Consider the following 13,897-nt stretch of genomic DNA (forward strand, 5'->3'; position numbering starts at 1 on the left):
TTTCACGGACGCCTCGGGAGGATGGGGATTCGGGGCGTATTGCCAGGGTGCATGGTGTGCGGCACCATGGCCGCAGGCATGGAGGGACGACGGCCTGGTAAGGAACATTACCTTTCTCGAGCTCTTCCCAATATTGGTCACAATCACTGTTTGGGCCCATAAGTTGCATAACAAGCGGATAGTTTTTTGGTGTGACAATATGGCCGTAGTTACGGTGCTGAACAAACAGGCGGCCCACTGCCCCCGGGTAGCTGGGTTATTGAGCGAAGTGGTGCTGCAGAGCCTGCGGTTGAACATGACCCTAAGGGCCAAACACGTGCCGGGCGCACGGAATCAGGTGGCGGATGCATTATCAAGGGCTAAGTGGGCTCTCTTTCGCCAACAGGTGCCAGAGGCAGAGGCGGAGGGAGTCCCAATGCCGGAACATCTATGGCAAATTGGAACACGGTCGAGCAGGGATTGTTGAGGGCGTCTGTTGCCCCGGCAACGTGGAAAGCCTACTGCCGAGGTTACGCTAAGGTGCAGGAGTTTATAGGGGGCCAGGGTGGTGCCACAGGGGTGGTGGAGGCCAACCAGATAGTCCGTTTCATATCATGGTCAAAAGAGACAGGAACGTCCAGAGGAGCGACGATCAACCAACTGGCCGGTTTCGCCTTCTTTACCAAGGCGCAAGGTCTGGGCGACCCTTTCAGCTTCTTCATAGTCAAGAAGATGCTAGCGGGATGGGCGAGGGAGGTAGCTTGGGAAGGCGATAAAAGACGGCCCATCACGCACGAGTTATTGGTCAGATTGTGGTACGCGGTACAGCATGTTTGCACTGATCCCTTTGAAGTGGGGTTGTTCAGAGCGGCCTTCTGCATAGCGTTTTTTGCGGCTCTAAGGGTTGGCGAGTTGGTGGCCCCATCCAAAAAGGATAAGGGCCGCAACGGGTTATTGTACGGCAACGTACAGGTGCAGGACCGGTCCATGAGAATTCGGGTGCATAAATCAAAGACAGACCAAAAAGCAAAAGGGGTCGAAATCATGTTGGCGGCAGGGGGGTCGCTGGTGACATGCCCGGTGCGAAATTTAAAGAGCTATCTGCGATTAAGACCAGTAGGTGGGGACCACTTGCTGGTGCATAGTGATGGGGTCCCGCTGACTCGGTACCAGTTTGCAGCGGTGTTGCGCTCGGCGTTAGGAAATATAGGGTTGGACCCGAAGGATTACGGGACACATTCCTTCCGGATCGGGGTGGCGACTAGCGCGGCGCAAGCGGGTATGCCGATGGACGTAATACGTAAAATTGGACGTTGGCAATCAGCAGTTGCTAAGCGTTATGTGAGGCCTGGGTTTGCGCAAATGGGTAACTAACGCATTTAATTTCACCCGCAGATGCAAGGAGCCAGAGGAGGATAGCGTGGTTAATAGGACATTCATTCGTGAGATGGGCGGCCAAAAGGGCGCAGGAAAGGCCTTACGGTGTACACTTGGGGCTGGCTCCGGAAGGAGTCACCCTGAGATGGATGGGAAGGTCAGGAATGAAATGGGAACACCTGCTGGCGGACCTGCGGCACGAAATATTCACGTCTAGACAACCAGATGCCATAGTTATTCACCTCGGGGGCAACGACCTGGGGGCGCATACGGCTAAGCAACTGATAGAAATAATAAAAAGAGACTTAGACCTAATTAGGGATTTGGCACCAGGAACAGCCATAATCTGGTCAGATATTATTCCTAGGATTAAATGGCAGAATAGCAAGTTATGGGGCAGGGGTAGGAAGAAGATTAATAGACAGATCGGAGTATGGGCACAGCAGAGGGGCATCCACCAAATCCGGCATGAATGGGCAGACGAGCCTTGCTCCGGCCTGTATAGGCCGGATAAGGTTCATTTGTCCGACATCGGGTACGATTTATTTAATAATGCCTTACAGGAATCTCTTGAGCGAGTGCTTTGCAAGGTTGGGTCGCAGCATTAAGGGGGGAGCCTGGGACAAGTGGGGCACTGTCCCAGTCTGGTGGCGGGGGTACCCGAGTCGGTAGGTAAGGGGGGACCTCGAGGACACGGTCAGGAGGGACCGGAAGTCCTCGGGAAAAGAAAGTGCGTGTATTCAGGCGTGGGCGGCCTGGAGGAATGGTCCCCTGGCTTGGTCACGGCGGGGGGCCGGTAAGATGGTGGCGGACTGGCTTAAACGGCGGACGCCGGTTTTGACGCCCGGAATGCACTAGGATTGAGAGCACAGACGGCTCGGGTACCGGTAACGTAATTATGTTGATTCATGTTAATTAATGTTAATAAATGCTGCGGCCTTTGTTTCACCAAAGATGGAGTGTGGTGTGATATGTGGGGCATTGGGGGGAGGAGACAGATGGGGGGGGTGTGTGCGGGGGGACGGCCACGGAAGTGCAGACTGCCAATGTTAAGAGTAAATAATACATGATACTAAATTATGTAGCAAATACCGGAACAAGATAAACATGATAATAGTAATGTTCTGTACAGTAAACAATGCAAATTTTATACAGGCTCAGTGGAAGAGGGAGGGAGGATCATGGAGGGGGATGAGGCGGACTAGTCAGGGTATGCTGGTTTAAATAGCCAAGTCTTAAGTTTCTTTTTGATTTTGGTAGGAGAGGGCTTAAGGCGAAGAAAGAATTCCATCGTGAGGGGCCAGCTATAGAGATGGCACGATCTCTGTACAATTTGGAGGCATTCCAGGGTTGTTCTGGGGTAGATTTAAATTAGCCAGCTACCGTATTTTTTTGCTCCATAAGACGCACTTGACCATAAGACACACCTAGGATTCAGAGGGGGAAAATTAAAAAAAAAAAAATTTGTGCTAAACCGGCTCTGCATCTGGGCGTCTTATGGAGCAAATTAGGGGAGTGCATAGCTTTTTTTTTTTCTCCCCATTTTGTTTTCGGGACTGGGGAGGGCCATTTCGGTCCATTCCCCAGATCAGAAAACTTTTCTCTTTCTCTGGGAACCCCTCCCCCCCAAAAAAAAACCCCCATCCCAACCCTTTAAATTAATTAACAACCCCCACCCTCCTGACCCACCTCCAAGACCTGCCGACTTAATTTACTACAACCCCCCACCCTCCTGACCCCCCCCCAAGACCTGCCAAACGTCCCTGGTGGTCCAGCGGGGGTCCAGGAGCGGTCCGGGAATGATCTCCTCGGCTTCGGCCGTTGGCTGCCAGTAAACAAAATGGCGCCGACGGCCCTTTGCCCTCACCATGTCACTGAGACTGACCAATAGCAGCGGTCGGTCCCAGTGACATAGTGAAGGCAAAGGGCCGTCGGCGCCATTTTAGTTACTGGCAGCCGACGGCCCTTTGCCCTTACTATGTCACAGGGACTACCGCTGCCATTGGTCGGTCCCAGTGACATAGTGAGGGCAAAGGACCGTCGGTGCCATTTTGATTACTGGCAGCCGACGGCCCAAGTCCAGGAGATCGCTCCCGGACCTCTCCTGGACCCCCGCTGGACCACCAGGGACATTTGGCAGGTCTTGGGGGGTTGTAGTAAATTAAGTCGGCAGGTCTTGGGGGAGTCAGGAGGGTGGGGGGGGGGGGGTTTGTTAGATTTTTAGTTGTTTTTTTTATATTCGCTCCATAAGACGCACATACATTTTCCCCCCACTTTTGGGGGAAAAAAAGTGCGTATTATGGAGCGAAAAATACGGTAATTTATTTGGCTAAAGCTGATATTAAGACTTAGCCAGATAATTTATCCAGTTAAGTCTGGTTGTGCCGGACAGCAGTCCTAAAGTTAGTCAGATAAGTTTATCTGGCTAACTAGGTCTTGATTCAGCAGAGCACTGCCAACATTCAATGAACAGTTTTCCATCATTAACAAGCTCCAAGGTTTCTGTTTCTTCAGCTGGGCGGCACTGGTCAATTTATTTGGTTTTTTTTTCTATACCGACATTCGATTTGGCATATCACATCGGTTTACATATAACATGATGTCTAAAGGCAAACCTTATTAAGACATAGTACAGTGTAACATGTTAACTAGGTACTTATAACTTGCTTAACGAAATAACTAACAGAGTATATTAAAATAATTCTTTTAACAGAACATGTTCTGATTTACCTTATTATGTACATCGATTTAACTTATTATGTACAGTGGCAGGGAGGAGGGTTGGCGGGGCCAGGGGTGGGAAGCGGCAGAAGATTATGTATCTGGAGGGAATGCTTTCCGGAAGAGCCAGGTTTTGAGGTTTTTTCGGAAGGAGGGCGAGGAGGGCGTTTCTTATTAGTGCTTTGAAATGTACTGTTAGCTAGGCCAGCAATAGCGAACGCCAGTCCTTGAGTGCCACAAACAGGCCAGGTTCTCAGGATATCCACAATGAATATGCATGAGAAAGATTTGCATACAATGGAGGCAGTGTCTGTAAAGCATTCTCTTACATTTAGGGTAGTCAGCGGGGTCGGGGCTAGCAAGATAACAGGGAGGCAGGTTAGGTAGGGGGTTTAGGAAGTCTGCCTCTTTACTGGGGCGAACTGGGAGGGAACAGGGAAATAGGCGCATCTACTAAAATCCCCCCACTTATGCGCGCGAAACCGCATTCGCGTACACATGCTCGCGTCGATATAAAATCGTGCGTGCAGGTAGCGGATTTTATAACATTTATTTATTTATTTGTGTTTTTTATATACCGATCTTCTTACATTATATGCAAATCAAATCGGTTTACAGAGAACAGTTGAAAAACTTGCTTGGGGGCAATTACATATAACGAGGAACTTTTTAAATAAGTTAAATAGAAGAAAAATATATATGACAAAAAACAATGTCTTAAATGTCTAAAAGTCTTAATGTTTTAAATAGAGCTTTTTAAATAGCAGTTAAATAGAAGAAAAAAATAAATGACCAAAAAACAATGTCTAAAAAAACATGGTATTAGGAAATATTCCTATTCCTAATTGTACAGATGCCTTACAAGAGGTTGGTAAAAGAAGCCTTAGATAACTAACTTCCGCGTGAGTGAATCAAACGAACAATTGTGATAAGGTACAGTGAGGATAGGAAAGGGTAGGACAGGGGTGAGGGGGGGAGGGGTTAGGGGGGGTCAGGATGGGTGGGTAAAATTGCATTTATAAGGGGGGGGGAATGAAGTTTAATGGGGTAGGGAGGAAGGTGGAGCCAATTATATAACATGTGCACGTTATATAATTGGCGCGTCCATGTGCGCACACCGGCGAATGCATGCACGTTTGCTTGCACGCAGCTCTTAAAATCTACCTTTTGGGAATAATTTTGCAACAGACCACATAAATTAGACAGCATATATGTGCGTACTTTACACCAAATTTCAAAGCAAATGTATGCATGCAAGTTCACTTTGAGGATTATTTCACCAAAACTGCCTGTACACAATTAATTATACCGACCATTATGTGCGCAGTAATGTTTGGGGAAATTCTGAGCATATACTTTAGAAACTGCAAAAACATGCAGGTAAGTGCAAACCACTCCCCAACCACGCCCACACCACCACCTTCACGCTGTCTGAGTAAACTCAAGTGCACATGTAAATTTACCCATATATTGGCGAGCAATTTTAGAACGAGCCATTTGCATGGCTAAAGCTCTGTTTTACCTGCAGAGATGTCTTTGACAATTACCTTCACAATGATCATTATTAAATTTAGCAAATTATGTTTAGTTTGATTTAAATAAAAATAGCTTAGTTTAATTGTATGAACTTGTGCTTTTTATAATAACTATCATCACTATTTTTGTAGCTTTTAAATAAAACCAGAAGTCTCCTGTTTAAAAATAAATGACCTTTCTTGGGTCATATAATATATCATGCTTACAACAGCAAATGAACACTTTACAGATATCACAATTATTCTTTCTAGGTATCCTGGAGATCAGAACAGTGGCAGTTGGAGTAGTGGCAATCAAAGGAGTGGAAAGTGAATACTTTTTAGCTATGAACAAGTCTGGAAAACTCTACGGAAAGGTACTGTTATTATCTTTGATAGCTTCCACTGAATATACTTTACAAATATTCTATGTCAAATCATTTGTATGACAAGCTAGGTTATTAGAAATACAGCAAACAAATGTATTGTTCTATATTTAATTGTACAGTTTTATATCTATAGATCAAGATGAGGGCATTAGCTAATCAAATGACTTCATTATCTAATGCATGAAACTCATTTATATTAAGAGGGCTTTATATACAGTACAAGCACAAACAAAATTAACAATGTCGTAAAAAAAAAAAAAAAGAAAAGAAAAGAAAGCATGGTGTTTCAGCTACAATTGAAACACAGAGGTCAATCAGGCACATATTTAGAAAACAATTTGCCAAGGCCAAAAAAAAAAAAAATCCCATCTTTGTTTTAACAGCAGACAGCAGGATCACTACCATCCATGCTCACAGAAGCCAGGAAAGCCCCAACAATATTTAATGTATGCACTCCTTCTCAAGAGGACCACTAATTATAATGAGAGTCAGGCCACTGCAATATTTGCATGGGGAAAACGGGCGTTCATGATTGAGTGCCTGCTCTAACGCGCGACAACTGACTTCTCCAGGGCGCCCGATTTAATATTTAAAATGGATGCCGTGTCCCTTTTCCTAACCTGTGCACAGCCACAGGTTAGGACAATGCCCGCTCATTAACTGAGGGCTCCTTTTCCTAACCTGACCATGGCACAGTTAAAAAAAAAAAAAAAAAAAAGGTTTTCTGGTTTTTTTTTAAACATTCTCCTCCTTTTTGTTCTTCTGACTTAATATCGCCACGATATTAAGTCAGAGGAAGTACAGGTAAGCATGTCCAACCATGGATTAGCCAGTGTGCTCGGCCTCAGAGTGCACAAGCAAAAAGCATTTGTGTGGTTTCTACAAGTTTCCTGAGCATGACTGATGGTTTACATCGTAAAACTGAGTCGATGATCTTGACAAATCTCTATGTCCACATTATTATTCTTTTTTGTGATGAACAAGAAAAGATCAAAATAGGGTAGGGGAAAGGGAGGTGAAAATGGGTTGAAAACAGTGCTTTTAGCCATTTGTTCGACTCACAAACAATAAAATATTTTATTTTCATAGTACATGATGCTTGCACTAATGGTTCTGCTCAGGACCACCACAGGACTAAAAGTTGCCCCAAGCAGTCAATGAGGAAGGGAGGAGTCCCTTTCTGATGATGCAACAGGCCACCTGGCCAGTTGGACCCCCTGTGATAAGGTAGTCATGCTGGAGTTTGGACGATTGTTAATGATGGCGGCATTATGCACTGATAACTCCATCCAGCAAGGCATGCAGATACCCCTTTAGCCTGGTACCCATCTTCCCACTACTGCCAATGGCCCTGGATCCACTTGTATTCTTGCAAAATGTCAGAACCATTTAAGTTTTGGTGCGATCGTCACACCGAAAAAGTGTATCCGAGGCAACTCTTCAAAATGGAAGGTTTTACTCAGGGTCGTTTTTATAACCGAAAAACGGGAGGGCAATTTTCACAGCCATAAATGATGTCACGCTCTAAAGGGGAGGGGGGAGGTTACCACTTTTGTGATGAGGGGAGGTTCTAAGTTAAAAGTGGTTTGGAGATTTGTGACAAAGTGTGATGGGGGGGGGGGGTGTTATTTCATTCCAAAATAGTTTGATGTCATTTATGGATGGAACCTGAGAAAATAGTGCTTTGTTTGGAGAAATTGGCCTGTCTGAAAACTACCCTCCTCTATCCAACTAAAAGTCAATGTGAGTTTTCACTTCACAAGTACGTGTAGCCAGGTTAGAAAGCGGTGATCTCGGGGTGAGTAAAACAAGCTCATGTACAAAGGATATTCAAAAATATGCATATGATTTTGCCCTATCCCCACCCACACAAAGAGCAGCTGCAAAGCATGCAGACAGTTTCTCATTGAAACAGGCTGATACAGTAAAGTGCGCCCGGGCTAGCTTGCTGTTTTATGCGATTTGGATGCGCGTTTTCGATGTGAGTCCCTACCCCTTATACAGTAAGGGGCAGATTTTCAAAGGGTTACGTGCTTAACCCCCAAAAACCTGCCTCTGCGCAGGTCGAGCCTATCTTGCATAAGCTCGGCGGCGCACGCAAGCCCCGGGACGCGCATATGTCCCGGGGCTTCGAAAAAGGGGCATGCCATGGGCAGGGCCGTGGGCTCCTCCGTTGCGGTCCTGCCGAGGGATGGTGCGCCGGCAGCCAGCCGGCGTGCGAAAGTTACACCTGCCCGGAGGCAGGCGTAACTTTGACGTTAAAGGTCGGGGGTTTAGATAGGACTGGGGGGCGGGTTAAGTAGGGGAAGGGAGGGGAAGGTGGGGGGAAGGTGGAAGGAAAGTTCCCTCCGAGGCCGCTCAGATTTCCAATTGTGCAGCCCCTTGCGCGCTGCGCACGCATGTTATAAAATCGGGCGTAGATCTGTTCGCGCAGCATTGAGCTAACAAATCTATGCCCGCGCATGTGTCTGAAAATCTACCCCTAAGGGGTTTAGTGCGTCGAAAATGCATGTCCAACCCTCCCAGAAACTAGTAGCACTCATCACATGCAAATGATTGTTGATGAGGCTATTAGTTATTCACCCGGGATACTGAAATAAAAAATGTGCGCCCAATCCGAATATTTTACGCTCAAAAATTAGCACCTGCCCAAGGGCAGGTGTTAATTTCTGAGCAGCCGGAAAAAGTGTACAGAAAAGCAGAAAATACTGCTTTTCTGTTCACCCTCTGACTTAATATCCTAGCGATATTAAGTCAGAGAAACCAAAAGCCATTTCTGTGGGTAAAATGGTACTGTGCCCATGGAAATGGCCTGTGCCCATGCGGCCTAGCCACGTAACTTTACCTGCAGCGAGCAAAGGTGTGCCTGGGGCGGGTGGGGCGGGTGAGGGTTTGAATTTACATGAATACTGTTACATTTTCCAAATAGTTGTGCATAATGGTTGTGCATAATGGTTTTGCATAAATGTTCTTGACAAACTTCTGCACACAAATTAGCAGGGGTTTAATTGTGTGTTGGTAGTTTTGGTGGGATAATTTTCAAAGCAAACTTAAATGCGTAAGGTGTAATTTCATTTAAAATTTATGCTCGTCATTACAATCATACCCAGTACCTCCTAAAAGTCTCCACATACATTTCAACTGTGTGAGCTATTTCAAAACTGGCCCTTAATATCGAGTCTCCTGTTAGAAAAGACTCTTCCTCTGGCTCCCTGCTCTCCCCAATTATACATAACTTTAAATCTGCTTTCCTTCCTTCTACCCATGCTCCCAAAATTCTTTATTTAGGGAAATAAAAGGAAAACTCAATAAGCTAAATCCTAATTAAGGTAAAAATGTGGAGGGGAATGTATTTGAGAACAAGAACGCTCAATTGTATTACACTGCTTTTTAACAGAGACTCTGCAATGAGGAGTGCAACTTCAGAGAATTGATCCAAGAAAACCATTACAACACTTATGCATCAGCCAAGTGGACAAACAATGGAAGAGAAATGTTTGTTGCTTTAAACAACAAAGGTATCCCTATGAAAGGCAAAAAGACAAAGAAAGAACATAAAGGGTCACACTTCTTGCCGCTGGCAATCTCTTAATCGCACAGGAGCAACAGGACAAGGCACCAATTCCAGCAGAGGATCCCAAGAGGCTGGAAGACTACTGAAAAAAACTGAACAAGCTGGACTTGCGCGTTTGTGTTTTATTTTAGATGACTGCATTGAAAAGAGATTTGAAAATATACACAAAGTCAGATTTTAGTAAATAAAAGTTGTAAAAAATTGTAAAGAGTTGTACAATCATACAATAATAGTAGTAGGTAACTGGGTAATTGCTTAAATTATGTTACCCTAAAAAGTAGGACTTGACTTGATTATCTGGTGATTTATATTTAAAAAAAAATAAAATAGAGTATCTGCTTCTTAAATATGGCTGCTATAAAATAATAATAAATAATAATAAAAGCAGATAATGTAATATAAAATGTCAGATTTTAAGGCTGCTGGAATGATCCATCTGATTATCAAGTCAATTCTGCATGTGGATGTTGAGTAGTACATTAAACATGTCTTATTAAAAATAGATGAACTATATTAATTAAAATCAACATGCTCTTATACATTTCTGACTGTAGCAATCAGATAAACAAGCTAGTCTGAAAGATCATTATCAAACATTTTAAGTCCCTCTAGTGATAAAAATCATTTTGTAAAAACTTAACCTTTGAGTTAGCAACTTCATATGTGCCTACTCTATAACGTCAATGTCTTATAATACCTGCTCAGTAAATAAGTACCTGTATAGCAAAAACAGAATACAAAGTTTAGCTGAGGACATCAGAGCATGTCATTCTTAGCATCTGATGATTTCAACACATTCCAACCTGCTTGTTTTATCTGCTATGTATAGAAGCTGAGTATAAAAAACTTGTGGAGTGCACAGATATGTCATCATAGAGCAGTTGCCGCTCCAAAATTTGCAAGTCTCATTGTTACAAAATGACTTCTTGCCATCAAGTGGACACTTAAAAGCAACAACACAATAAACAGGTCTATTTTCTTTTCTGGGGATTGTTCAGATCAATTATCTTTTATATAGCATCACAGCTTTATAAAGTGTATATAAAATAAAAGAATGCCTCAAAGGCAAGGGAAGACTAGGATGCAATACACAGGAAAATAAAATTATAATGACGCTAACCCAGGTGAGCTGGCAACTTACAGCAAGAGAGGAAGTACATGGACAAGATGCAATGGAATTTGGTGGTTGGCAGAAGGAAGCTGAAGTAGCAACAGGAGCAGTCAAAGATGCATGGATTGCTAGATGCTGTTCCAAACATTAGTTACTTTGCTTAAATTCTATTGTAGCCCCTCTTCTGGTTCTATCTGAGAAGGCAAGGGGTACCATTTGTTCTTGGGGCTATGTCCCTGTACGCAGTCACGAAGTCCATACAGCCCCAGGGTGTGGATTCTAAGAAAGAAGGGAGAGGATAGACCTCCAGGGCCTGAGGTGCAGGGGGAAATCTCTTCTCTGGGCATGCTTGTTAAATGTGTGTTGGTGTAGAATAAACACGCTAGACACTCTGGTTGGTTGTTTCAAATTAAATTTTACCATAGAACTTCCAATGTGATTAAATGGCACCAAACACACCTAATTCTGGTTACATCCATGTCTAAACCATTTTTCTCCAACTGCTCTTCTATCAGTGACTATGTCCCGAGATACTCTGACCTTCCAGAGCGTGGAATGATAGAGTCCTTGGTTAATGGGGGTATCCTAGACATGGCAGGATCCCTTCCTCAATAGTACTTCTAGGTCTCCAAAAATCCAGGCCTCATTCTTTCTCCCAGAGAGAAGACTCTGGTGGGAGAGTCCAGATAACACGATACTTCTTACTCCTGATTCTCCTCTTGGAAAGACAAACTAAAAGCCAAGAAAAAAATCAGCACCTTTTGTTTCCTCGACTGTGGAACAGGAAGGGTCGCAGCAAAATTTCCTCCTAACTCAAAAAGAAAAATCTCCAAAACATCAAAACTAGGAATCTCTTGCTTTAAATCACCACAGTCCCTCCCACATGTTGTGAGATGGGAGCAGGTCTTCTCTACCCCTGTCCTTCCCAAGGCAGGGCTTTTCCCTCCCTGAGCCAGGACCAGGGATTCACAAAGCAATTCCAAAAATAAATCCCCAAAAGGAATGAATCTTTTACTCAAAACTTGACACAAACCTTATCAGACAGGATATGCACTGGAAAGGGATCTGCCTTCCCTGGTGACTATGTCTCCAGCTATGAGGCCTGGTAAAAGAGACAAGGGAACACAAAAATAAACAGGTCCTACTCCTTCAAAAGCTAAACTAGTCATGCCACACTAATCTCTCTCGCCATCCATTGTTATACAGTCTTGCAGGAGGTGCTGTTGTGAAATGGTATGCTCCTCTCCTAACCCATGTCCTAGTCTAGGGCCATCTAGTGATGGTCCCAGATGGTCGCCAACCTACTTTTGCAATTCTGAATTTTGGAACTGCAAATGTCAGCTATCACATTGGAAGCCATTCATCTCCACACATTCCCATTGGTCATCCTTGCTCTCTGCCTTCTTCATTACTCGTGTGGTGAAAGGACAAATAGCATGGTCTTGCAACAAAGAGGAAACTGTCTTAAAGCCACATAGACATTTGAATCCCTAAGTAAAAACCTGCAAAAATGAAGAGGTCTATATTCAGACCCAGTCCGGATAGCAAAGTTAGCCAGATAAACCAATTTAGCTAACTTTGGAGGTATATTCAATAGTGCAGCCACACTACTGAATATAGTCAGCTATCTTAAAGTTAATGGGCTAACTATAGCACAGCTCTTTGGTCCAACCAGACTTAGGGCCTCATTTTCAAAGCACTTTACCGCGTGCGATAAATTCGCGAATCGCGTTAACAGCTGTTAACGCGATTCGCGAATGCAAATTAGTCATTTGGTATTCAGGGGGCGGAGTTGGGGCGGAGCATATGTAAAGCGGGAACCTGTGTATCGTGTGCGGCGAAACAACCGCAGTGTTAGCGCGGCTGCTATCGCGGATTTTAACTACAACTCCAACTTCGCGTTATGGACTGCGCTACAGGCCAGAAAAGGATTATCGCCATCCACGATAGTTCCGGAGAGAGAGAGAGAGAGAGAGAGAGAGAGAAAGAGAGAGAGAGAGACTTACTATAGTGCCTATGCCCTACATAGGTATTTGAATCCCTATGGGAGGGCTACCTACTAACTCGGGGTGGGGATTAGGTATGAGCGTCGGGGGTTGGGGGCCACTTTTGCATACCACATGAGACCTACGGACAGAACAGTGGTCTCTAGTGCAGATTTGCTGGCCGTCGGAGTGAGGACGCTCACTCCAAGAAGTGGTTTGGGCAACGTTCTCTCTACCTAGCTTGATGGACACTCTACCTGGGCAACAACATGCTAGGTGGAGAGAATGTTGGCCAAATCTCCGCTTGGAGTGAGCGTCCTCACTCCGACGGCCAGCAAATCTGCACTAGAGACCACTGTTCTGTACGTAGGTCTCATGTGGAATGCGAAAGTGGCCCCCAACCCCCGACGCTCATACCTAATCCCCACCCCGAGTTAGTAGGTAGCCCTCCCATAGGGATTCAAATACCTATGTAGGGCATAGGCACTATAGTAAGGCTCTCTCTCTCTCTCTCTCTCTCTCTCTCTCTCTCTCTCTCTCTCTCTCTCTCTCTCTCTCTCTCTCTCTCTCTCTATCTCTCTATCTCTCTCTCTCTCTCTCTCTCTCTCTCTCTCTCTCTCTCTCTCTCTCTCTCTCTCTCTCTCTCTCTCTCTCTCTCTCTCTCTCTCTCTCTCAAATATCGTGCACCGCGATAAAACACTGAAAGAATCATCGTGCAGTGGGAAAACATCGTGTGCGGCGCTAATGTTTTCGCGAATGGCGAAAACATCGCCACACACAATGTTTCCCCACTGCACGAAAGAAGCCTCATTTGCATTGGTAACGCCCCCTAATGCGTTACCAATGCGATATTGGAAAATAAGGCCCTTAGATGGCTAACTCAATTCCTCCCAGTTATGCCCCCAGAACGCCCCTAACTTATCTGACTAAATTCTAACATATTAGCAAGCTAGAATTTAGCCAGATATGTTCCCAAATATTCATTTATCCGGCTAAATGCTTTTGAATATGGACCTCCTAATTTACAGTAGCAACACGTTATCTGAAAAACTGCCATGGTATTATTGAACAGTGTCCTAGGAGATGTCATTTTAGTCAACAGTATCCAGAAGTACATTTTTCCATAGGCCACAATGAGCTCTAGTTGTGCTCAACGAAGTCACATTGCATTAACGCCTTCAGAATCTTGTGTGACAGCTTTTCACTTGTTTAGTTTCTACTGTGAACATAAAAATGTGCTCATTCAC

General features: G+C 44.6%; 2 protein-coding genes across 3 annotated transcripts in view; one reads left to right on the top strand and one right to left on the bottom strand.

Moving 5' to 3' along the window:
• The window catches only part of FGF7 (fibroblast growth factor 7), a 137,204-nt gene extending 124,745 nt beyond the window's left edge, over positions 1–12,459 (top strand). For both annotated transcript variants that reach the window (XM_029574532.1, XM_029574533.1), the window contains exons 3-4: positions 5,865–5,968; positions 9,378–12,459. In XM_029574532.1, coding sequence (XP_029430392.1) covers positions 5,865–5,968; positions 9,378–9,572 — 299 coding nt within the window. In that variant the 3' untranslated portion in view covers positions 9,573–12,459. The remainder of the gene's footprint in view (positions 1–5,864; positions 5,969–9,377) is intronic.
• FAM227B (family with sequence similarity 227 member B) overlaps positions 1–13,897 on the bottom strand; it is a 338,878-nt gene that overhangs the window by 242,017 nt on the left and 82,964 nt on the right. The window lies entirely within an intron of this gene.

The sequence above is a fragment of the Rhinatrema bivittatum genome, chromosome 13 (genome assembly GCF_901001135.1).
Source record: "Rhinatrema bivittatum chromosome 13, aRhiBiv1.1, whole genome shotgun sequence".
Taxonomy (NCBI): domain Eukaryota; kingdom Metazoa; phylum Chordata; class Amphibia; order Gymnophiona; family Rhinatrematidae; genus Rhinatrema; species Rhinatrema bivittatum.